Source organism: Protopterus annectens, chromosome 2.part0 (assembly GCF_019279795.1).
Source record: "Protopterus annectens isolate FY-2018-M chromosome 2.part0, PAN1.0, whole genome shotgun sequence".
Classification (NCBI taxonomy): Eukaryota; Metazoa; Chordata; order Ceratodontiformes; family Protopteridae; genus Protopterus; species Protopterus annectens.
This window is the reverse complement of record NC_056728.1, coordinates 1674846713-1674872533: the sequence shown is the minus strand read 5'-3', so window position 1 is coordinate 1674872533 and position 25821 is coordinate 1674846713. Positions and strand designations below refer to the sequence as shown.

At 40.5% G+C, this 25821-nt stretch overlaps 1 protein-coding gene across 1 annotated transcript in view; it reads left to right on the top strand.

Annotated features, from left to right (window-relative positions):
* The window catches only part of LOC122793567 (EF-hand domain-containing protein D2-like), a 648965-nt gene that overhangs the window by 507671 nt on the left and 115473 nt on the right, over window positions 1-25821 (top strand). The window contains exon 3 of the mRNA XM_044061725.1: window positions 10496-10630. Coding sequence (XP_043917660.1) covers window positions 10496-10630 — 135 coding nt within the window. The remainder of the gene's footprint in view (window positions 1-10495; window positions 10631-25821) is intronic.

The following is a 25821-nucleotide window of genomic DNA, read 5'->3' as shown; positions in this document are numbered from 1 at the left end:
ACTCATATGAACCAATATGTTTTGACTGTCCTATCTCAGGCTTGCCAGGTTATTTCTGACTGTCCTGATTCTGAGGGAAAGACTCCTGCTTTGTCTCTGTTAGGGGCTTCTTCCCAGGTAGCTCACCACTCCATTATTAGTAGTTATAATGCTACAGCTGCTGCTTCTGACTGTGTGTTGAGGAGATATTCCTGGCTTCAACTTCAACCTCTGCCTAATGATATTAAGGCTAAGTTGATGGATGCTCCCCTGGACAACAAATGTTTGGTGCTGCTGCAGCTTATTTTTTTCAAGTTCCTGTAGGAGAAAGGCAAGAAGTTACAGGACCTTTTGTTCCCCCTGTTCCAAAGTTCCAGAGAAACTATCCCAATAAACCAGCCCTTGTTAGAAGGCAGTCTCTTCCTCCTCCTAAAGGCAAGAAGGATGGTAGGAGGGCTCCTCCAGTTAGGTTTAGATAGAACCCTATTGCTCAGAAGTCTTCCTTCCTGATAAACCCGGTGCTGTCTGACTTACCCAATTCTTCCCAGCCACATTCCTCTTTCTCATCATCTTTCTCTGTTTCTTTGTGTGTGGTTACGCATAACTCAGGGTTCTTGGGTTTTTTCCATCATTCACCAGGGGTATTTCATGGTTTGGAAACCCCCCTCCCCCTCCTCAGCCACCTCAAGACAAGTTGAGCTCTTTTCCAGAGGTGATTCAGGGAACTATTAGAGATTCCAGCTGCTGAGAGGGGAAGTTTTTTTTCCAGAATGTTTTTGGCCCCCAGGAAAGAGGACACTTGGAGACCCATTCCCTATATTTCTCACCTGAATAGATTTCTGAAGGTTCTTTCCTTTCAAATGTTGTTATCCCTTCAGACTTTGTTCCCTATTCTGCTTCCTCAGGCTTTTATGGTTTCTCTGGATCTCAAGAATTCTTACCTCCAGATCCCTGTTCACCCCCTTTTCAGAAAGCTTTTGTTTCTCTGTTGCTTCTGGCATTTTCAGTTCTCTGCTTTGACTATGATTTCCTTTTTTCAGTCCCTTCTTCCTCTGGCTTTGATTTCAGTCAGGGACTTTCTAAGGGCTCTGGGATTCATGGCATCCACCATCCCTATGCTTCTGTTTGCCAGATTGCATGTGAGAAAGCTTCATTGGTAAATTGTCAGGTTGGCTTCAGTATGCTCATCTTCTAGAGTTTCCAATCTGTCATCTTCCATGTCATAAATTGGAATTTTGGTGGTGGATTCACCAACCGCATTTAAATACAGGCCTTCCGTTTCAACCCCCACTTCCCTATCAGGAGCTGTTCACTGTTCAGATGCCTCAGACAGGGTTTGGGGAGCTTCCTTCAGAAACCTAATGGTGCAAGGCCTTTGGTCTCCTCAGCAGCAGAAGGAGCACTTAAGTATCAAAGAGATGAAATATCTTCTGTTGGCCATCACTGCTTTTCATCCTCTGTTTTCTCCAGGGCCCCTAAAGATCTTTACAGACAACACCATAGTGATGTGGTACGTCAACAAACAAGGAGGACAAGATCTTATCTGCTTTGCAGATTGGCACTGTAGGTTTGAGAGTTAGCAATTCAGTAACAAGTCAAACTTCAGGCCGTGTACATTCCTTCAAGTCAGAATTTTGTGCTAGACTTCCTGATCAGGTCCATAACACAGTCTCATGAATGGATGCACAGATGTGTGTTTCTGGACATTATCCACCATTGAGGTATTCCTCAAGTTGATCTCTTTGCCTCCCTTATGAACAGGCAGCTTTTTCAATTTTGTGGCAGGACTCCAGGTCTTCTGGACTGGAAAGGTGGACGCCCTATCTTTTTCATGGAAGGGGGTGTTTCTTTATGCCTTCCTTCCTTTCCTGTCATTCCAAAACTCCTGTGCAAGATGAAACAAGATGTTCCCAAAGTCTTGCTGGTGACTCCCTTTTGGCCCAGACAGCATTGTTTCCCTCTTCTGCACTTAGCCAAGGACAATCATCACAGGTTACGTCACAAGGTGGATCTTTTTACACAAGACACGGCATCTTTCAGCCATCGTCACGCCCAAAGAGAGCTAGCAAGTACGGCAGGTGCAAATGGCCAAAGTAAAACTATGAACATTCAAAAAAGCTAGCACCACAAGGGACACCACCTTCAAATCATTTATTAATAATTTATGTATCAGACCCAGTTTCGGCATATATCCTTCATCAGTGATAAAACCATACTAACAAATGGTATTTTATATACAAAAAAGACACATAACTTCCTGTGATCTCATTTCCCTCTAAACAACAATATAGCTACAATTTATCATTGAGACCCGGTGCAAATAATCCTCTTAATTTTACAATCCATTTTCTTTCCTTATAATTCAAAATGGAATGCCACCCCATCTTACAGGATCTATCCCCCACAATTTTATCAGTCACAACAAAAGAATGTCTAGCAGTAGGGTGGGTGTGTCTGTACAGGGCATTAGTTATCCATTTGTTACGAATGTCACTAAGATGCTCAGACATCCGATGCCGTAAAGGCCTAGAAGTTTGCCCAACATAGAATGCAGAACATGTACAACTAGCCAAGTATACAATCCAGTCTGATCCACAATTTGCATAGATGCGAATGTCAAAAATATTACTAGTATTTTTGCTGGTGAACTGCTTCGTTTTATACATATATTTACAAAATGTGCATTGTCCACACGCATAAGATCCTACCAATCTATCCCCTGTGAGAGTTGCCTGATGGCCAGTCTGATCCTCCTTATATACCTTTTTATAATGAAAAAAATATGAACCTAATGTGCTCCCCCTAAGATAAGAAAATTGGCATCTTTCTGGCAAAAATTGACCTAGCTCCTCATTTACCATAATAATATTCCAGTGTTTCTGAATCACTTCCCTCTATAAATTTGTATTCCTACCATAGGTAGTTACCAATCTGATGGCATCAGACACCCCCTGGTTTGATTTCCTTTTATACTGTAAAAGTTCTAATCTAGGTTTAGTGGATGCCCATTCACTTGCGCTGTACACGTCCCTCTGTTTATATCCCCTATCCAGAAATCTACATGTGAGGTCCTGTTTAAATACATTATAATCTTCCTCAGAGGAACAAATTCTTCTTATCCTCAAAAATTGTGATTTCGGAATATTTCTGACCTTGTGGTTGGGGTGCAAACTGGATGCATATAGTAAATTATTATATTGAGGATATTTCCTGAATACCAGCATATGCAAAGTGTGATCCTCTTGATGTAAAACTTTTAATATCCAGATGATTAATTTCATCCCTGTTATAAGTGAGGGTAAATTCTATCCCCTACTTGTTCTCATTGAGATATTGTATGTATTCCAATAAATAATCAAGCTCCCCCTCCACACGAGCCAGATATCATCGAGGTATCTCCTCAATATATCAATTTCTGGTGGTAGATGTTATGGGAATCACTATAAACCATCTGTTCCTCTATATACCCCATAAATAAATCTGCATAAATGGGGCAAAAGAAGCCCCCTTTGCCATACCTTGGGTTTGCCAATAACAATCTCCCCTAAAATAGAGGACATTCTTAGTCAAGACGTGCTCAGCCAAGCAAATGAGTAGAGTATTGAAACCTGGAAGATAGAGATTGGCCTTATTCAACCAATATTCCAGGGCTTGTAAACCAGCCCAATGAGGTATACTGGTGTACAAAGATTTGATGTCCAGAGTGCACATCAACCAGTTTGATTCAAGTTGTGATTCAGACACTATCTGCAAAAATTCAGTCATGTCCTTAATTCCAGCATGAAAATATGGTAACAAGGGCTGTAAATACAGACTCAAAAAACTTGATAGTGGCTCTGTAAGAGACCCAATTTGAGATGCAATAGGTCTTCCAGGGGGTTGGCTCAAACTGTTATGTATTTTGGGCAAAAGATATAAAGATTGCTTACCAGGTTCTTTAACTGTGAGATGTTGTTTGACATTTTCACTGATTATATATTCCTCAACTGCTTGTGACAAAAGTACATCAATATCTTTCTTGAAATTGAGGTTGTTGTCAATGGGCATGCGCATATAATGCTGGGGGTTAGTGAGTTGCCTATTTCCCTCAGCCCAGTAATAACTGGAATCCATAACGATGGCCCCACCCTTATCTGCAGGTAGGATAGTAATATCAGTGTTATCCTGAAGTTCTCTTAAGAGCCTTTTGTTCATTTCTAGATAAATTATGTCCCAACACCCGAGAAGAACATAACTTGAAATGTAAGTCCTTAAGAACCGCCTGTTGAAAAATAGCCACATGTTTGTTCATGGGGGGGGGATTAAAACTGGATTTGTGAAAATGAAATTCCATAGGTCTCTGAGAATTGTCTTGTGAACCAAAAAATAACCTAAGATTAAGTCTTCTACAATAAGCTATAACATCAGAAACAGGAACATTTTCATCCACAAAAAAACTGGGTATATAATTCAAGCCCTTATTAAGCAATCATTTCTGATCAGAGGATAAAATGTATCCAGATATATTATGCACATTCTCAAATCCTTTATTTATTTCACCATTGATTGCAGTAAGCTCTCTCTTGTATTTCCCCCTATGTTTCCGCCCACCCCTGTGTGTTCTACCTCTAAAGGGTGGTCCTGACTTTGTAACTTTTTAGGATCTGGGGAAGAATTCGTAACTTTTTAGGATCCGGGGAAGACACCTGCCTACGTGTCAACTGACACTGTGGGTGATAGGATTTTGATTACCTATAGGCACCTTTTTTCCTGAGGACATGCTTTGTGTTCTGCAACAGGCCAGAAAACCCACTACTAAGAAATCCTACTTGTCCAAATGGAAGAGGTTTTCTGTTTGGTGTCTTTCTCGAAACCTAGACCCACTTACTGTGGATGTTCCTTTGGTTCTTTCTTTTGTGTGAATTGCTTAATGCTGAGTTGGCATATTCTTCTATTAAAGCCCACCTCTCTGCTATTTCTGCTTCTCTGCCTTTAACTCTTCCTTTGGCTGTTTCTGAGCCTTCAGCTTCCCTGTAGCATGTTCTTGGAAGACCGTTCTTTTGTTGGCCCTTAGTTCTGCCAGATGAATGTCTGAGCTGCAAGCACTTATGGCTGTTCCTCCTTTTTTTAGTTTTTCATTAGGAAAGAGTGTCTGGCCGTACCAGTCCTCCTTTTATGCGCAAGGATGTGAATGAGTTGTCTGTTAACTAGTTATTCATTTGCCCACTTTTTTCCCTTCTCTACAATCAGCTAGTGAGAAGTTTGTTGCACACTTTGGATGTGCATAAACAACTCAGATTTTATTTGGACAAAACTAAAGATTATAGAAGATCAGATCAGCTTTTTGTTTCTTTTCATCCTAGACTATTAGGTTTGGTGGTTTCCAAGCAAACTATTTCTTCTTGGATTTCTAAAGCCATTTCTTTTTGTAAGTCTTATCATGGTAAAAGTCTTCTGTCTGTTGTTCAGCTTCACTCTTCTAGGGCTGTGGCTTCTTCTGGTGTTTTTTTTTCAAGGGTTTGTATATTAATTCTACCTTTGAGGCAGCTGCCTGGTCTTTGGTGCATACATTTACCAAGCATTACAAGTTGGATGTCATATCCAGGGCTAGAGCTGGTTTTGGTAGGGCCATTCTCTATGAACTTGTACAAGGCTCTGGTGGCCCATCCTCCTCCCTGTCTTCTTCTGAGCTTTTGCACTCTTCCTCAGGTTAAGAATACTGCAACAGTGAAATGGAAGGACATAGTACAGTTGTGTAAAATCTTACCATAACAGTAGATGTCCTTTTCACTCTTGCAGTATTTGCTGCCTCCCTCCTCCCCCTGGTCTTTTGTCTCTCTGGATGTGTATGTTACCTGTGGTATCCTAGGGCTGGGTTCCTTTCTGGGGCTCTCAGTTCTGAGGATGATGCGTCTGGACATCACCTTTATGCCCTGTGCCTTGCACAGGGAGCATACATGACATATGCCTTATCGATAACAACCTAAAGGCTTTGGTTTACTGGCCGGACATTGAACCACCCTTGGCAGGGGATCCCTCATGTTAATAATACTACAACAGTGAAAGGAAGGACATCTGCTGTTATGGTAAGATTTTACACAACTGTACTTTCCTGTGGAAAGAGAACTGGGGAGGCTCACAGAGTTGTGACAGGCATAACTCCTAGATCCCACTGACAAAACGTAGGAAAGTTAGCAGAGAGACTTTGGCTTGTGAAGGGCAGAGGGAGTCTGTCTACAGGGCATTTGGCAATTGTATAGAGGATGAACTGCAGAGGGATGCTGGCTGAAAAGTAATAGTTGGTGGTTCTATGGGCCTGTCATAATCACTTTTAGCCATAGCGTATCATCTAAGGGTAAAGCACACAAGGAAGAGGCTTATGCAAAATTTGTATTGGCCAGGCATTGCAGAAGACATGCTAGGATACTACAGGATGTGTGAGCAGTGCAAAGAGGTTGACAGTCCTAATGCAACTTTGGTTACTTTGCTTGTGATCAAAGAAGCTTTTCAGAGGCTAGACAAGGATATTGTGGGGCATCTTAGTAGCACTAGGCACTACAGTAAGGGGGTATATGTTGGAGGTTATGACTTATTCTGTTAAGTACCGTGAGGTGGTGATTGTCCTCTGTAATTAGTGAGAAATGCTCTGCTAGAAATTTTCAGCATGGTGGATTTTACTTAGGAAATATTGACAGTCAGACCTGCTGACTTATTTGTGGAAGTGCTGTCGGAAAGAGCAATTTAAAACTACCCCTTACTATCTGCAAACAAATGGTTGACCTTGTTGAGAGCATTTGCAGACCAACTTTCCTCTTTGCATACAAGGAGATGGACCAGGAATCCACTCTTTTCACCACTTGAGCTCCCTCTAGGAGACTTTTGGACTTAATTTGTGATGTGTGGGAGGGTAAAGGCAATTCCCACAAAGTTTCTTGTGGAGTGTGAAGTGAATTTCAGGAGTAAGTTTGAGGAGTTTATAGGTTCATAGGTGTGTACTAGGCTAATGGTCCTGGAGCCTTTACAACCCTAGCCCATAGGATTACCCTGGCAAAGTGCCACCCGACCTTAGTTTCCAGTGCCTCTGTCGAGTAGAGCCACTGGAGTGATCCCCGGGGTGAATTTTCTATTTCCCATCCACTCATCAAGATTCCTCTTGAAGAGGACCAGTGAACTGCTCTGTTTGACATGTATGGGAAGTCTATTCCATAGCATGGGCAGTCTCTGGGTTATGAACCTCTCCCTCCAGCACGTTCTGTTGATTGTGGTAATGAGGTTGAGGTCTCTGGAGCATGTGGTGTGGAGGGATTTCTTTAGATGTAGCATTTCTAACAGAGCTGGGTCAGACATGGCTTTATAAGTCAAGCAGAGATCGCCTCTAAGTAGGCAATATGAGACAGAGAATAGTTGTTTTTTGAGTCTGTCCATATAGGACAAGTGTTTAAGGCCTAGGATCCTCTTTGTGGGGTACTTTTGTGGCCTCTCCAGTTGTTGCAGGTGTCTAGTGAGGTACATGCCAAATGGGGCTTTGCACTCAATGACTTGCCTAATGAGGAAAGAGTAGAGGGAGACAATGACCTCTTTTTTCCTGGACGCAAAACCCTTAGTAATGAGATGTGCCACATAGGACTTTCTGACCACAGTGGCAGTGTGGTGGTCAAAAGAGAGGTTGCTGTCAACTTGTGTTCCCAGATCTCTTGTAATGCCTTCTGTGTTCAGTGGACTACCATCAATGTGGTAGTTCACAGGAACTGGGTTTTTCCCAAAAGGGATGATGACACATTTTTTGGCATTTACTTTTTATTTTATTTATTTATTTTTTATTTTACATTTGTTTACCGGGCTAGTCCAACTGGATACCATGTCCATTTTCAGTGGAGGCCCGAGGAGGAAAGCTCCACTACAATACTACTAACGAGATTAAAAATTTTAACAAAATATCAAAAATTCAAGATATTATATTATACAAGAAATATGCAAAAAAAAAAAAATACACAGAACTGTAAGCCTATGTTCTACTACAATACTTCTAAACAGGTAAAAATATACAGAAAAAAACATAGAATTGTAACACTCCAACAGGATGTGAAGTCATTTGAATACAGAATAGTGTGGCACTGGAGAATATAGGAGTGATGAACATTGTTTACTCTAAAAGCAATTTCATTAGAGGTTGAGAAATTAAGATATATGTCATTTAGTAGAGGGAGTATTAGAATCAAGTGTGGTGATGAAAATCTAGTAGTCTAGATTTATTAAGTAAGAAGGAATGTTAATGAATCAAATAAATGAGAATAAAGGAAATGAAGATTAAGATGATTAGGCAGGCTTACTGATGAAGATGATTAGTCAGGGTTATTACACGAGCAGAGCCAGTGGTTGGATAGGAAGAGTTTTAGGTTAGTTTTAAATAGTGGGAGTGATGTTAGGGTTGTGAGGTGTTGAGGTAGTTGATTCCAAATTTTTCCAACTGAGTTGGAAAATATAGAGTCACCTGCTAAGTTATTAGATAAGGAGGTATGAATCAATACTTTGTTAGAGGAGCGTAGGTTCCTCAGATTGGTGTAAGGTTTTATGAGGGCATTGAGCTTAAGGCCATGGTTCTGACACCAGTCGTTGGTCTCAGTGAGGCCTTTCTCCGGGGCACTTTTCTCAGATGCAACAGTAACAAAAAATTTGGTATGACCAGACAGCAAAAGCATGAGAATATACTACATTGCAAAAGATAACTGTGGTTGTTATTCTTTTTCAGCAAAATAAACTTCATGCCACATGGGAGGGGCATTTCAGTGTTGTAGGGGAGGTGGACAGTGTAACAAGGTAGTGAAGTTGGCAGTAAGGAGCAGAAACAGTTTATTTATTCATTTATATTTGCTCATTCATTCAGTCATTCATTCATTCACTTTGTTATCCAGGTAGATGGGCTGGTTTTGGGACCATTTTCAGTCATAATCTGGATGAGCAGGCAACATCATCATGGTACACTGAATATCTGCACTTTAGCACAATGAAAATTCACGATGCAGTGCCACAGCAGGTATAATACAAAATAAGGCATTAATATGGAAACAATGTGCATATGATGGAAGGTGTAAAACAGAAAGTCTGCCATCATAAAATTGATGTGTAGTATTTGCAGACTACAGGAGAAAGTAGAGGGAAGTCTTCTAGTAGACCTTCTTAGTGAAGACTGGGCCTTGATTTAAGTAGACATACAAAGGGAGATTTAACACTCCATGGTTTACTTTACCCTTTTGACTGTTTTTTTTTTTTCTCAGTTAGCAAGGAGTTGGGAAATGCATTGATGCCATAGTTTGCACATATACCCGTCCTGGCTACATATTTATTTTGCCACCCATAAAAGGTTAAGGGATGAGGTGACTAACATAGCTAATATGCCTTGCACCTATTCTTTCTTTTAGCAATGTGACATTCATGAATCAGACAGTCACCAGTATTGCTCATGACATGGTCATTGTAAGGGACTTGAACTAATTCATGCTAGCTGTTTTCAATGAATTAACTAACTGTGCCTTCAGTGTTTTGTTTTTTTATCTGGAGCATTTGTGAATGTATATTTTGATATGTTAGAAAATAGCTACTGCAGTAGTTAATGCTTTTGTAAGAACTTCTTGGGTCACTGCATCCTGCAGAGCAGTTACCCCCATTATTTTGCATGTGAAGTAATGACTACTTACTGTTTTTAATTCAAAAACAATATGTGCAATGTGATCAGGTCACTTATGTGTTGTGAATGATACCTGAAGGAGTATCTGGTCTCATGTAATACCTTATTGGTGTTCTATATCTCATTTGTGTACAGAGTTGTAGCTCACACTAAGAAATAGTAGTGAGACTGGCTGCTTAGTATAGAAGGATGGAGCTCTTACTGTGACCCAGGAGAATGGTGATGAATAAGCAGAACAATCAATAGAAAAGATAAACAGGGTGAGAAAGGAGTGAAGGAGTGTGGCCTGCTTATTTCTCCTGATGAGGAGGGGAAGGTTGGGGAACACATAGGGACATGCATTTTCCCCCCTGAAGAACATGCTTGAGGGAATGGGGTGAAGCTGCTTTTTGGTGATGTCCTAAGTGGAAATGGATGACCAGCATGGTCAGCACATTGCATTGTTCCCTTCTGCTTCACTAGCTGAGTATTTGCAGGGAAGGTGTTGGGGTTTATGGGGCTTAAAGAAGAATCCTCTAACTATCCCTGATGCTTGTCTGTATGATGCCCCCTCCCCCGGTCAACCCTTTCCCCAATGATGGAGAACAAATGGGCTGATTAGTCTGGGAGGGGCTGAAGAATGACCCAAGTGCTGGGGTAAAAAGTGCAAAAAAAAAAAAAATGGCTCCCCTTTATAAAGAAGTATATGAGTACTTGTATACATTGTTGTACGTTAGGTTATAGTACTTAAATTGCTTTCTGTAAAACAGTTGGCTTTAACGAATCTGGTATGTCCAGTGAACTTATTAAACTACCCTGAAGATGTTCATTCTTTGCATTAAAATCTGCTTTCATTGTTTCTTTCCATTTTAGTTTCTGTTAATTTTTCGAAAGGCTGCATCAGGTGAACTACAGGAGGACAGTGGCCTTCTTGCTTTGGCACGGCTTTCTGAGATCGATGTCACGACAGAGGGAGTTGGAGGAGCCAAAAAGTACTTTGAAGCTAAAGTAAGCAAGTATGCATGTGAGACAAAATGCTGATTGCATCATTTGGACAGAAACTTTATGGAAGATTTTCCTTTTCAGAAATGCTGCATGGCATCATTGTCTGCTTCACAGTGACTCTGTGGTATGCGGTGAAAATGTATATTTTTTTTTAACTGGTATCTGCTGTGTTAAAAGGACCTGGGCTATACTAGTACTCTGAACATAACTGGAGGGTGTTAAAGTTTTCACTTGGTCCCCTTACCCTGGAGGAGGGAAGGGGCATATCTTAAAGTGAATCCCATCAGTGAGTCTCTTTGAGCTAAAGCCCCACCGAGATGCATTCACTCTTCAGACGGTAGAATTGCTCAATGGCTACATCATTTTTATGTGCAAGTCACCTTAATGGACACTCGGACATGAACAGGGATGAATAAATTATTAATGTATTTAATTTTTAATGGAATTTCAGATATCTGCAGCATTTGAAATACTCTGACTTTATGAGGATAATAACCTTGTGTTTATTCCATTTAGGACCATAGGAGCTTACTAGGCTGTCAACCCGGAGGTCATGTCAAGGCTAGCTGTTTCACTCCAATGTAATACCTTAGCTACTCTAATCAGTACCCAGGATTGTACTTATTAATGACTGCCCATGTCCAGGAGGGTTGTGAGCGCTATCCCCGGTAAGAATTTATAGTGTCCCATCCACTCATCCAGGTTCCTTTTGAACAGTATCATAGAGGTGCTCTGCTCCTCATGAATTGGCAGCCTATTCCAAAGATGCACCAGTCGCTGGGAGACAAATTTGTCTTCCTTGCTTACCTTCTGCTAAACAACCTTCCTGTACACACAATTGGCTGTGTTATGTTGACAAAAGTAACCTCTGCTGAGATTCATGCATATTATTTTATGCCCACACTCTGAGACAGCTAGGAGAAAGTGTACGATCCTCTGCATACCCGTAGTTAGCAATATAATGATAGTGCTGACTTGTTGATTTTTTTTTTTTTTAGGGATATTTCACATCCTCCCATTGGAAACATGTTGATCTTCTGCAGCTTCAAACCGAGAAAGTGAGGGTCATTGAAATGTCCTGAAGGCTCTAGATTTGAATGTTTGTTTTGTTCAGTGCTGTGTGTTTTACATTTTTGTGACATGCTGTTTGCCCACAACCCCTTTCCCCGTCTCATGATTTTTTGGTGTACAGTGGACCAAAAAATGCAGGAGAGCAGACTGAACATTGGTCTTCTCATTTAAACTTCTTTATTGCAGGGGGACCCCCCCCTCCCACGACTTATATATATCAATTCCATGATCTCCATACCTTAGAGAAAAGGAAATGTTCTGAGAAATGGCAGTCTTGGATTTTGAATCGCTGAACATCTGGATTTGTATATACTGTCTTTACATTAGGGTATTTGCCAGTGCAGGTCCTGACCTTTCAGATGACTAACCTCTCTTACTGCTCTTTGTCCCCTCGTTTGCATTCTGTCCTGATGTCCTTCAAGGATGCATCTGCAGTCTTCACATATGGGTTGTCCTGCCTCAGGCAGCCCTTCGGTCGGCCGGATTCCAAAGTCTGGGTCTGGCCTCGGCTGATGTCGCACTTTCCCCGTCGTCAGAGCGTCTGGGGTATAAAAGCATCAGCCGACGCCATTTTCCTCAGTCTTTCTTGCCGCGTGGTGCCCGAAGCAGAAGCAGTTCGCAAGTGCCGGTCGGCCAGCTCCTGTGATTCAGCTACCAAGACTTGAAAAGCTAAGTACCCCGTTGGGGACTCTTTCTTGCCTCAGCCGATGTCAGATAAAGTAAATAATTGTTTAACTTGTGGGAAACAAATACCTCATAAGGATTTCCACTCTTACTGCCTCCCCTGCCTAGGCCCAGACCACGACGTCTCGGCCTGTTCAGCCTGTGCTTCCTTCAACCGACGAACTCTTAGACGTCGGTCGGAGTTTGCAGAGGAATTCTTTGGGGCTAGTTTTGCTTACAAGATGCCGTCGGAGACACCGACTTCACATTTAGTTAAGAAACGGAAGTACAAGGACCGACACACGCGGGCCGCGGTTTCGGCTGAAACCACGGTCAGGCCTACCGCGAGCGTCTCGGTCTCGGCTGAAACCGAGTCCTTGGTACTTCTGATTACCGAAACCGCACAACCGACTACCTCGGCCCCGGAGGCCACGGCCGAGTCGGTTATTGAATTACCTACTGAAACTGGTGTCCAGGAACCTTCCAACACCATTCCTTTAGACAAGTCTACTCCTGCACGTGGTGCAGCCAGACCTCCTGCATCCATGTCCATTAAGGCTTTCTCTAGGGCTAAAGCTGCTAAACTTTCTAAAGCTTTGCCTCCCAAGGTTACTTCTCAGAGACCCTCTACTGGCTCACAGATTTTTAGCTTAGCAGAGGATCTTATCTCCTTAATTAGAGGTTCTCAATCTCATCCGGACAGGGGCTCTCAACCACCTCCAGACAAAAGGCCCAGGGTTGAGCCCTCTGACCCCCACTCCTCAGATGAGTCCACTGATGACTCTACTCTGTCAGACCACCAGGAGGAGGCTTATTCGGCCTACGAGGATTCTGATGCTGAAGAATCTATTCCCTCGGCCTCCCCTCCTGAAGAGTTTTCCTTTGGAGAGACATTACACTCTATGAGAGAACATTTTCAATGGCAGGGTCAGGAATTCTCTGATTCTAGAAAGAGATTAAGGACCTTTTTACATTTGCCTCAGCATAGGCCTTTAGCTATACCTCCTGTTTTGAATGTCATTGATGATGTGTACTCTGATGCTAGTACAGCCCCTGACTCTCTCCCTCCGGCTCCTGCCAAACCTGATAGGTACTACAGGGTCCCGGACTCACATCTACACCTGTACAAGGCCCACTCTGCTGATCCAGAAACTATTTCCCAGGGCCCAAAAGGGGTTGCAGCTGCCACTGCTAGAAATCCTCTACCCTCTGAAAGGGAGTCCAGAGCTTTAGAGAGATGGGGTAAGAAAGTGTATATTTCTGCAACTCTTTCCATGAGGGCATTAAATTGTCAATTTCATATGATACAGTACCAAGAGTATTTGTTAGATGAATTGCATAAGAAACTGTCTTCTTCTGAACCCCTTGATCGCAAATCCCTTCAGGATCTGGTACATAACTCCCAGCAGGTTAGTAACCATTTCTTGCAGTGTGGTTATGATGCATTGGAAGCTTCATGTAGGTCAGCTATGACAGGTGCAGTCATACGTAGGCATGCCTGGCTGAAGGAACAATCTCTGCCAGACCATGTTAAAGCTAAGCTTTTGGATGCTCCACTGGAAAAGCAAAAATTATTTGGTTCCACGGCTCAAGAGGTCTTAAGGAAATTTGAAGAAAAGGCAAAATCTGTGCAAACAGTCAAAGACTTTCTGCAAGTCCAACCACCGAGATTCAGCAGAAATTGGCCTACTAAGAATTGGTCCTTTCCGGACTCAGACAGATCTCAGAGAGGCAGGAATAGGTGTGATAGAGGTAGAGGGCAAGCTAGAGGCTCCTACAGAGGCCGTCAATGGCAGCCTCCCAACCAGAGAGGTAGTGCAGGAACTACAACTGCTACACCAGGACAGACTCAATGACTTTGTTTTAACTCCACCGACCAGGGCTCAATTAGAAGCACCTTTGGGTGGAAAGCTTTCTTTATTTTCAAAAAATTGGCACAGCATTACAAGGGACACATGGACACTGCAAATAATAGACAAAGGATACAGGTTCCATTTCCACACATTGCCAAAAAGAAAAGGCATGCCAGACCTGCCACCAAATCAGAGGGCAGAGGCTTTGAAACAAATTTCCAACTTAATACAAATGAAAGCTATAGAAAAGGTACCTCTTTCAGAACAAGGCCAAGGATTTTACTCCAGATTATTCCTTGTTCCAAGAAAAGAAAATCAATGGAGGCCTATTCTCGACTTGTCCGCACTGAATACTTACCTCATTGTGCCAAAATTCAAAATGCTGACTCTACAGCAACTCCTTCCCATGCTGGGCAAGGGGTCTTGGCTGGTGACTCTAGACCTCAAGGAGGCATACCTGCATGTCCCTATCAGACAAAGTTGCAGAAGACACCTCAGATTTCTTGCAGGGTCAGAGCATTATCAATTCTCAGCATTGCCCTTTGGCTTATCTACTGCGCCCAGAGTATTCACAAAATGCCTGGCATCAGTAATTGCACACTGCAGACTTCAGGGGACTCAAATTTACCCATATCTGGACGACTGCCTTATACAAGCGGACAGCAAGCAAACTTTGTTAAAGGACTTGGATTATGCCATCCACCTACTGCAGGCCTTGGGATATACAGTCAACATCCACAAATCAAGACTTGTTCCATCCCAAAGAATAACTTTTCTGGGTGCGGATCTAGACACAACCACCCAAATGGCCTTTCTCACAGAAGAAAAACAAAAACAACTACCGAATTACTTCAAGAATCTGACAAGACAAACTCAGCTGACTGCAAGGAAAATCCTGCAGGCCCTGGGTTACATGGCATCTTGCATTCTTCTGATTCCACACGCAGGGCAGCATATGAGAAAATTACAATGGTACCGAAGGAGTTTATGGACTCAGCACAGTCACAGCTTAGAAACTTTGATCCCACTCATTCCATGTCTTCAAAAGGAATTTCTGTGGTGGGCTCAAGCCTGCCAGTCGAACAGTGGGTTGCCCTTCAGCAAGCCAAGGGCCAACCAAACCATCACTACGGACGCTTCAGACCAAGGTTGGGGAGCACACATGGAGGGCAGAAGTACCCAAGGGCTATGGTCACAAAGAGAGCTGCGCATGCACATAAACCAAAAGGAAATGCTGGCAGTGATGCACGCAATCGAGGCCTTCAAACTTTTTCTTCATCAAGGCCACCTACTCATAAGGACAGACAACACCACAGTTATGTGGTACATAAACAAGCAAGGAGGCACCCATTCCTACCCTCTTTGCAGACTGGCAGTGAATCTATGGGAACTTTCCTTGAAACTTAATATACAGCTGCAGTCCCAGTTCGTGCCAGGGAAAGACAATATACTGGCAGACAGATTACGCAGAAATACCATGGATGCGCACGAATGGATGCTGCACCCAGACATCTTCTTACTCATAACACTATGGGGAAGGCCGGAAATAGATCTGTTCGCCTCCCCCCACAATCATCAACTGAAGAAATTCTGCTCAAGGACATACCACCCACAAGCATGGAAAGTGGACGCTCTGTCTTTCAGCTGGAAAGCTCTAACAGTGTATGCTTTTCCACCTCTCCCATTAATGACCAAGGTCTTACTGAAGATCAGGACAGAGCAGCCCAGAGTGATTCTGATAGCTCCAAACTGGCCAAGACAGCACTGGTACCCACTGTTAAAGAGCATGTCACAGACGAAACCGTGGCCTCTCCCCCTATGGCCACTTCTACTGACACAGCACAATTTCAAGACTCTGCATTCCAACCTGAAAACCTTGCAGCTAACTGCCTGGAAAATACCATGACTCCTCCTCAGGATAAGCTATCCCAGAGAGTGAAGGATATTATTATGGAAGGTCGCCGACCTTCCACAAGGAAGGCATATTCAGCAAAATGGAAAAGATTTCACACTTGGAACACAACAAAGGGCCTAGATGCGACAGTGATGAACATGGCACATATACTGGAATATTTGGCAGAATTGTTCCACAACGGCCTGTCTTACTCTTCCATTAAGATACATGCCTCAGCAATTTCAGCAGAATACAATGTTAATCCACCTGTCTTCTCTCATCCTCTCCAGAGACAGTTTCTAAGAGGAATCAAAAACATCAATCCTCCAAGGAAACCACCTCTACCTACTTGGGACCTTAACTTCGTGTTGGAAAAACTAACACTTCCCCCCTTTGAACCAGCAGCATCTGCAGATCTACAGTTTCTGTCTTGGAAAACTGCCTTCCTTCTGGCCATAACCTCAGCAAGAAGAGTATCTGAGTTACAAGCTCTAATGGCAGTACAGCCATTTCTTATCTTTCATCAGGACAGAGTTTCTTTGAGAACCAATCCTACATTTATGCCAAAGGTGATATCCAGGGTATCTTTGAACCAAGCTATTCACTTGCCTACATTCTTCCCACAACCACAAAATAAAGGGGAGAAACTTCTGCACACCCTGGACATACACAGACAGTTGCGCTACTACTTGGACAGAACTAAAAATTACAGAAAGACTGACCAGTTGTTTGTAGCATATGCTGCTGGGGCACAAGGAAAAGCAATTTCCAAACAGACAATTTCAAAATGGATAGGAAATTGCATTCGATTTTGTTACTCCTTTCATGGAAAACCTGTGCCAGCAAACATTAGACCTCATTCCACGAGAGCCACAGCCACCACCGCAGCCTTCCTAAGAGGGGTGGCTACCAAGGACATTTTAGAAGCTGCTACATGGAGCTCCGTGCATACATTTGCCAAGCATTACAATTTACCTTTATACTCCAGATCCAGAGCAGGCTTTGCTACGGCAGTCCTGCAGGGTATCTTAGCTACACCATCCAGTACTTAGTACCTCCACCCCCAGATTGGCTATGGTATTCTACCCATATGTGATGACTGCAGATGCATCCTTGAAGGACATAGTACAGTTTTGTACCTACCATAAATGTAGATGTCCGATAGGTATGCATCTGCAGTCAGGTTTACCCTCCCTCCTTCCCCTCTGTGGTATACTTCTTGGGTACTTACCCCTCTTATAGCTAGCTGGGGGGATCTATTATGGTGTATTTGTTTTTATAGTACTGTGCATGTTTGGATTTGTTTTTACAATGCATATCTCCAAATTTTAGCCTTCCTTAGAGGGCACCTGGCATCTGGGGCAAGAAAAACTGAGGAAAATGGCGTCGGCTGATGCTTTTATACCCCAGACGCTCTGACGTCGGGGAAAGTGCGACATCAGCCGAGGCCAGACCCAGACTTTGGAATCCGGCCGACCGAAGGGCTGCCTGAGGCAGGACAACCCATATGTGATGACTGCAGATGCATACCTATCGGACATCTACATTTATGGTAGGTACAAAACTGTACTTTCTCTTGCTTCTTCACTGCATATGTTGTGATAGTATTGTTCTTCTATTCAGCCACTTGTTTCTCCTAATCATTGGTGTTACCTTCCTTCCTAGCTGTTAAGATCCTTTCTGGTACTTTTAATGCCTTACTTCTTCTCTTACAAGTCCATAGATGTTTTGCCATTTTATTCACAACAAATGCAGAATTATTTTTCTCTTTGTTTTTGTCTTCTTTTCCCTTCAACAAATAATTATTTTTTTCCTTGATTTTGTCTTCTTTCCCCTTCCTCATTACTTTATATTGCTTTTTTTTAACCAGGTTTGTCTAACTGAGTTTAGTTAAAAACCCTTTTTCAGAGGAGGCCTGGGGAGAAAAGATCACACACAGAAGAAATATTCTTAAACAGACATTTAAGCATGAAGTCACAGCTGTGCATGGGCATATCTGGATGTACTCACAATTACATTATTTAAGAAAGAAATTGCTTACCTTTCTTAAAAATGTATTTGTATAGCAGCTCATCAGTCTTCTTCATTCCCACACTTGCACAGCACACCAGTGCAGTGCAGGAAATGTGACAGAGAAAACAGAATTTCCATTCCTGTAAATTTCTTTTAACAGTATAAAAATGTTTGTACTAAGAACAATGCAAAAATATAAGGAAACTCAGGTAGGTTTCTGTTTGCTTCATTTTGCAGAATGTCCCTAATTTTTTTTATATTTTGCTGTCCCTCAGCATAAACCAGTAGAAAGTTTGGCCGCTTAGTAGTACTTCAGTGGCCGTACTCGTGTTGGCATATGTTAGATTTACAACAGGTACACTGGTATGGCTGTCCATCAGCATGCTCTTTTAATAATGAGCCTTTATTGTATAATTAATAATATCAATGCTTATTGACACCAGCCACCAACAACAGAAACTCCAAAATTGTAAGCTGGAAGCCCAATGATGGATGCACGATAAATGAAACCCGAAAATGAAAACGTAAATACGTTCTTTTAATGGACCATAAAAAACAATTTAGACATCAACATTTAGCGCTTTCTTCCACACTAAGGTGCACTTCTTCAGAATGTCTAACACACAATTCTCACAGTTTATTTAAAAACTTTTTCGCGCCAAAACTCCGTACACTTTAAATTTTTAAGTGGTATAACAATAAACCATAAACAGTATTACTGTGATCGGACGGCCACCAAAACTAATTCTACCATAACCCATCATCCAATAATAAAACCTTGAACACACATTTAAAAATATGTATGCATAGTGAGCATATTAAACCTATTGTAACTAATACAAATATGTAAAAATGTATACAAATAAAAAACATGTATAACTAAACATCCTATATCTAATAAAATAGACTATAGTTTAAATGGCTGAAGTACCTTTGTAATAAATACATGTAAATATATACATACATGTGTGTATATATATATATATATATATATATATATATATATATATATATATATATATGTTATACCTGTATATATATATATAAGTATGCCTAATTTTATAAAAATAGAGGACTATCCTATTACACACAATCTAACAGTCTAACGAACTATTCTGTTACTTACAAACTATAATGTATCATTTCTTGCTAATTTGACCACTAATGTATGGAAGGAGAATATCATCTTCATGACTATTGATGTCATCGATTTATTTTCATGCATACCAAAAGAGCAGGGACTTGAAGACTTTTGCAATAGTTTAACAAAATTTTCAGAATTGGAATGGGATAGGATTAATTTAATAATGGAACTTATGTTATTAGTATTGGAACACAATTATATCCACTTTGAAGGTGAGAACTTTAAACAAACCAGAGGCATAGCTGTGGGGGCAGCTTGTGCCCCCATCTACGCTAATCTGGTTATGCGAGAATGGGAAACAACTAAATTATTTACCAGTAATTATTACAAACAAATGACATACTATTCCAGGTTCTTGGATGATATTTTTGTGTTATGGGAAGGTGATATGGATAGTATAATACCATTTATTGAATTTTTGAATACATCCAGTTTGTTTGTGTCTTTTGGCTTTTCCCGGTTAGGGGTCGTACATTTCTGAAATTTACTTATACATGCAATAGTAATAGTATTGCTTATTTGGATACCTACATTTCAAAGACTAATACAGGATTTAAGTCCAACATATTTAGAAAAAATACTTTTTGTAATAGCTACTTAGAATACACCAGTTGCCACCCTAGAAGAATGATGAAAAATATATTCAAAGGTCAATGCATATGACATCTGATTATGAAGATATGATAAAAGAAATTGAATATATAGGTAATATGTTTACATCTAGGGGATATCCGATTCACATGTTGAATGATGTAACTAAATATGTGATATGTGAATGGGGTAAAAAATATCCCCCTTTATTGGGAAAAGAATTGTTTATTAATACAGATAAAATTGATAATAAGAACTTAATACAATATAGTCGAGCATGCATTTTAGAATATTCCCCTTATGTGGATAATATTCAAAATATAGTGAGAAAAAATTGGAATATGTTGGTGGTCAATGAAGAAATAAAGAAAATATTAGGTGAGTCCCCGATATTTGAACACAAAATGGGGCCCAACCTAAAAAAGAAACTTGAAGCTGGACCATTGACAAGAATTGGGAATGATTCAGGTAGATATACCAAGAAATGTGGTTGTTGTAAGCAATGTTGTGCTATTTTAGAAACAAAGTATAGTGCTAGACAATGTAACAAGAACTATTATTAAATTTAAACATGGTAATTGCAATACCAAAAATATAATTTATTTAGCTAAATGTACGTCATGTACAAGTTTTTATATAGGAAAAATGGAATGTCAGTTCAAAAAGAGAATATACAATCACATGTAAAGTATAAGGACTAAGGATATGAATAATGCACTATACAGACACATAGTTGACCGAGATGAAATGTATACTTTTAAATTTGGTATTATAGATCAATTGACAGTAGACCCACGACGTGGGAACACTAAAGCATTGTTAAATAAAAAGGAAATATTATGGCAAATATACACCGATGTAGCTAGACATCCAGGATTAAATGAACATATCACTATAAAACCCATTTTAACACTGCGTTAGAAAGACGCAAGACAAAGATGATAGAGATGTGTAGTTAACTATGTGGAAGATTTGAATATTTAACTGTTACAACATCTATATGGGGTACATTATAGTTTGTAAGTAACAGAATAGTTCGTTAGACTGTTAGATTGTGTGTAATATGATAGTCCTCCATTTTTATAAAATTAGGCATACTTATATATATATATATAATATATATATATATATATATATATATATATATATATATATATATATATATATATATATATATACACAGACATATATACACAGGTATAACATATATATATATATATATATATATATATATATATGTACACATGTATGTGTATGTTTACATGTATTTATTACAAAGGTACTTCAGCCATTTAAACAATAGTCTATTTTATTAGATATAGGATGTTTAGTTATACATGTTTTTTATTCGTATACATTTTTACATATTTGTATGCATTAGTTACAATATGTTTAATATGCTCACTATGCATACATATTTTTAAATGTGTGTGTTCAAGGTTTTATTATTGGATTATAGGTTATGGTAGAATTAGTTTTGGTGGCCGTCCAATCACAGTAATACTGTTTATGGTTTATTGTTATAGCACTTTAAAATTTAAAGAGGACGGAGTTTTGGCGCCAAAAAGTTTTGAAATAAACTGTGAGAATTGTGTGTTAGACGTTCTGAAGAAGTCCACCTTAGTGTGGATGAAAGCGCTAAATGTTGATGTCTAAATTGTTTTTTATGGTCTATTAAAAGGACGTATTTACGTTTTCATTTTCGGGTTTCATTTATCGTGCATCCATCAATGGGCTTCCAGCTTACAATTTTGGATAATTAGTAATATACCTGAACAGACAACTAATATACGTTAACAATTACACAGACATTTGCTAATTCGATTGCGTTCATAGAAAGTAGAGGCAGTTGTTACAGTATAAAAGATACTTGTGCATTAATAGAAGCTGAACATTTAAGCATTTGAAGAGATGTATTAGTGAGTTTATCAGATTGAATTTCCAACAACTTATTACATGATTATCTAAGAATTGGAGGTGAGGGAAGGAACTTGGTACGGTAGAAAATGTATTTAAGAGGTGGAGTATAAAGCAGGTTCAGATACAATAATATTTATAAAATCATAATGTTTATATTACAAGTATAGAGGTGGGGTTGTGCAGGGTCTCAGAATAGTGTATAGAACTGAGAGATGCTGGTAAAACTATTCAGGTATTGGTGAAGACTGATTGTTGGGTATAGGATTCTGAAAGAGAAATGGTTTGATGATATGGCAAGTTGAAGATAACAGTAGCATTTATCCCAGAGATGTACAGGAGCTGATCCATTGACGTGATAGGTAAAGTTTTAGTTGTGTTGTAAGTTTGTTTACAGAGTGGATTTCAGTGGTAGTGGGATGTGGTTCCATAGTTTAGCTACACTATTTGAATATAGAAGGTCACATTTAATATTGGATGAGTTGGTTACAGTGATTAGTGTTTTTTTCGCTGGAGTGTAAAATTCTATTGGGAATAGTATTTTATTAGGTTGTTAAGGGCTGGGCACTTTTCTGGCTTCTAAAAAAAATCTGTGTTGTAGTTAACTGAGAGATAGCTAGGTGATGCGGTAGTTACAACCCGTTTAATTCTCTGAGGGCTAGGAAGTGGTGAGTTCTATTGTTAAAGGTTATTGTAAATTTACCTATTTTATTATAACATTGCTCAAATTTGGACATCTGTGAGATTTGAAATTTAGTGATGATTTGGACAGCATACAAGAATATCTGCAGCAGAAAGAAAGAAGAGGCTATATGTTTTCTGACTGTGTCAGTGAGGTAGGTTTTACTGTATATAAATGTACCTAGTTTGTAATGAATTTTTAATCATGTGTGATGCATGGTTTAATTTAAACTGGTCATCTATGATGGCACCCAGTAATAGGTTCATAGGTGGTTACTGGACTATTGACCCAAAAGTCTTTATAAGCCTAGACGTGTGTACCCAATATAAAGGATCATGACAAAACTTGAGTTCATGGTTAGCAACGATTGCCCAGATCTAGGAGTGTCATAGGTGAAATCCCTGGCAGGAATTTACAGTTTCTCATCCAGTTATCCAGGCTACACTTAAACAGGGTCATAGAGGGGCTTTGTTTGATGTGAATTGGTAGCTAATTCCAGAGGAGTTGCAATCTCTGAGAGAGATGTCAGTCTATTCAGCAGGTCCTATTTATGTCACACGCCAGGTTAAGGTCCCTGGAGTTGGTGACCCTTGTCCCATTTGACTTGTGGATGTGCAGCCTTTCCATTAGGTTTGGATTCAAGTTTGCTCTGTAGGCCAGGCATAAGTCTCCTCCAAGTAGTCCGTACGCCACTGAGTACAGTAACAGTGACTTCAGTCTGTAAATGTATGACATGCTGTAGACTCTGAATTTTCTTGGTTAGAAATATCTGAGGTCTCTCAAGTTGCTGCAGGTGCCTGGTAAGGTACATACCAAAGGGAGCATTGTACTCAATTATTGATCTGATAGGGGTTGAGTACTGTGGAGTTATGGCCTCTTTCACTGTGACTACTGAGTTGTTCCTTAAGTAATTATTATTTATGTGATAGTCTGCAGGGATATTGTTTTTACCAAAGGGGATGATATGCATTTTTTATCATTGACTTTGAGTCTATGGCTTTGGCACCAATCATTGGTTTGTGTATGTCTCTCTCGAAGTATATTGAAATCATTTTGGGATTCAATGATTGTACCTAATTTGCAGTCGTCGGCAAACTTAGTCAGCCATAGCCCCTCTGTTTTGGCCTGAACTTCTGAGACGTATATTCCAAACAGCACTGACCCCTGTGGAACCCTACTTCTGACAGGTCTGCTGGTCGAGGCAAAGTTCTCAACTTTGGCTGTGTGTGATCTGTCAGTGAGCCAGTTAGCAACCCAACTGATGACATAAGGGTTGATATTCAGCTGGGAGAGATGATCAATGATGCCCGAATGTGGGATTGTGTTGAAGGCCTTGGCTAAGTCAAGGTAGGCTGTATGCACAGATTTGCCTTCGTCAGTAGCTGTGGTGATGATTTTGAAGAAGTCCACCAAATTTAACAGGTATGACCTGCCTCTGACAAAACCAAACTGTGTCGGATGAAGGGTTTGGAGAACATCTATATCCTTATTTAAAGTTCCATAGTGATTTGTTCCATGGCCTTACAGATAAGGCCAGTTAAGCTTATGGGTCTGTAGTTCCCTGGGTCTGCTGCTGCTGTACCCCTTCATAAAGAGGGATGGCAGTTGCTGTTTTCCATTCAGCAGGGACAAAACTAGTGCTCAGGCTGTGGTTGAGGAGAGTACCTAATGGAGTTACTAACTCATGTTTTAGACCATTTAAAATGCAACCTGGGATGCCATGTGGTCCCATGCAGGCTGCGTTTTTGGCCTTGGAGAGAGCATTAATGACTTTCTCTTTGGAGATGCAAGGTGGGGAGATGTAGAGGGAATGCTTTGTGTAATTTTTGGAGGGGACAGGTGGCTGAAATTTTCACCAAACCTGTCTGCTAATAGGTTAGCTATTTTTGCAGGATCAGTGTGTGTGATGCCATCCAAAGCTAGTTCAGCACATGCCTGGGTCCAACCTTTTAGGTTACGGATATAGCTGAAGAATGCATTATGGTTATCCTTGGCTATGATTGCTAAAATGTTTTTTGAAGTTGCCCATAGAGGATTTTACAAGTTGTCTTTTTTGTTTGTTCAAGCCAAGAAGGATGTTCTTCCAGTGCTGGGACCTTTTTTCTTATTCTTTGACAGCAACTTCTCCCTCTTGTTGTAGAACTTATTAATGCTAGATGGGAGCCTTGGTTTTTTTTTTTTTTTTTTTTGTGAGGCCTGTTTTTTTCTTGAGGATGTTGTTTTGATCCTGTTGTGTACAGCAGTGTCAGTACATTTGTATAAGTGATTGTACAAGGCATTTGTGTATACCATAGTATAGCTGTCAGTGCTATCTGTGGGAATAAGAACTTAGAAATTATTTATGCTATCCCTTAGGAGGTTATAATTAGCTTTGGTGAATTTTTTAGCCTGATTTCACCTAAGATGGGGTTCAGGTGTTGTAGCTACTTCAAATGTGACTAATTTGTGGTCAGATTTAACCAGTGTAGGTCCTATACTTGTGGTGGTGCAATGGTCACCCATGTTGGTAAGGACCGGGTCAGGAATATCTGAGCCCCTTGTGGGGTTGCATATTTTATGCTGCAAGGCATTAGTGTTAACAAAAGCCAGGAACCTTTGTGCGAGCATGTTGGTACTCGTTAAAGTTTCCCAGTCAGAAGAGAGAGTTAAAATCACCCATGACTAGAGTGTTTGGTTGTAATTTTATTGACTCAGTAGGTCCAAGTAAGCAGCATGGGTATTGTAGTTCATTGAAAGAGGCCTATAACTAACAATGACTTGAAGGGGGGGGGGGGCTCTTACCCACAGTTAGTTGAACTTGTAACCAGGAAAACTCCATGGTGTTGCTCCCATTCTAGAGGTGTATTTATCTTTAATGAAGACAGATACTACTACTCCTCCTTTGGTTCTCACACATTCATTTTGTGGTCTGAAAGTGTGGAAGGCATTGTAGCCTTGCAAGGCTGGGGTACTCTCTGTGACCCTGAACCAAGTTTCTGTGATTGCACAGACGTTAACATCCTCCAGGGGAGGAGTGCTTCCAGAGTGTGCAGTTTCTGATTTAAACTCCTAGCCATTAACAGCATAACCTGTAATTTATTTGTGAGTGATATTTTCACATCTGAAATTTTGTTGTTGAGACCTTGACTAAAAAGGCACTATGGCAGAGGCAGGTGCCTTAGCCACTAACCAAAAGCCTACAGGTGACAGGTGAAGAGCATCTCTGGCAAAGCAGCATGGTCTATCAACCATGTTATCCCAGGCTGACAGGAACTGGATCCCTTTAGAATGATACCAGAAACTAAGCCAGTTGTTGAAGTCAATCTTTTTTTGTTTATGTTGTAGTATCATTCTAGGTGAGGATAGAATGCTACTCAAGGCTAGGGA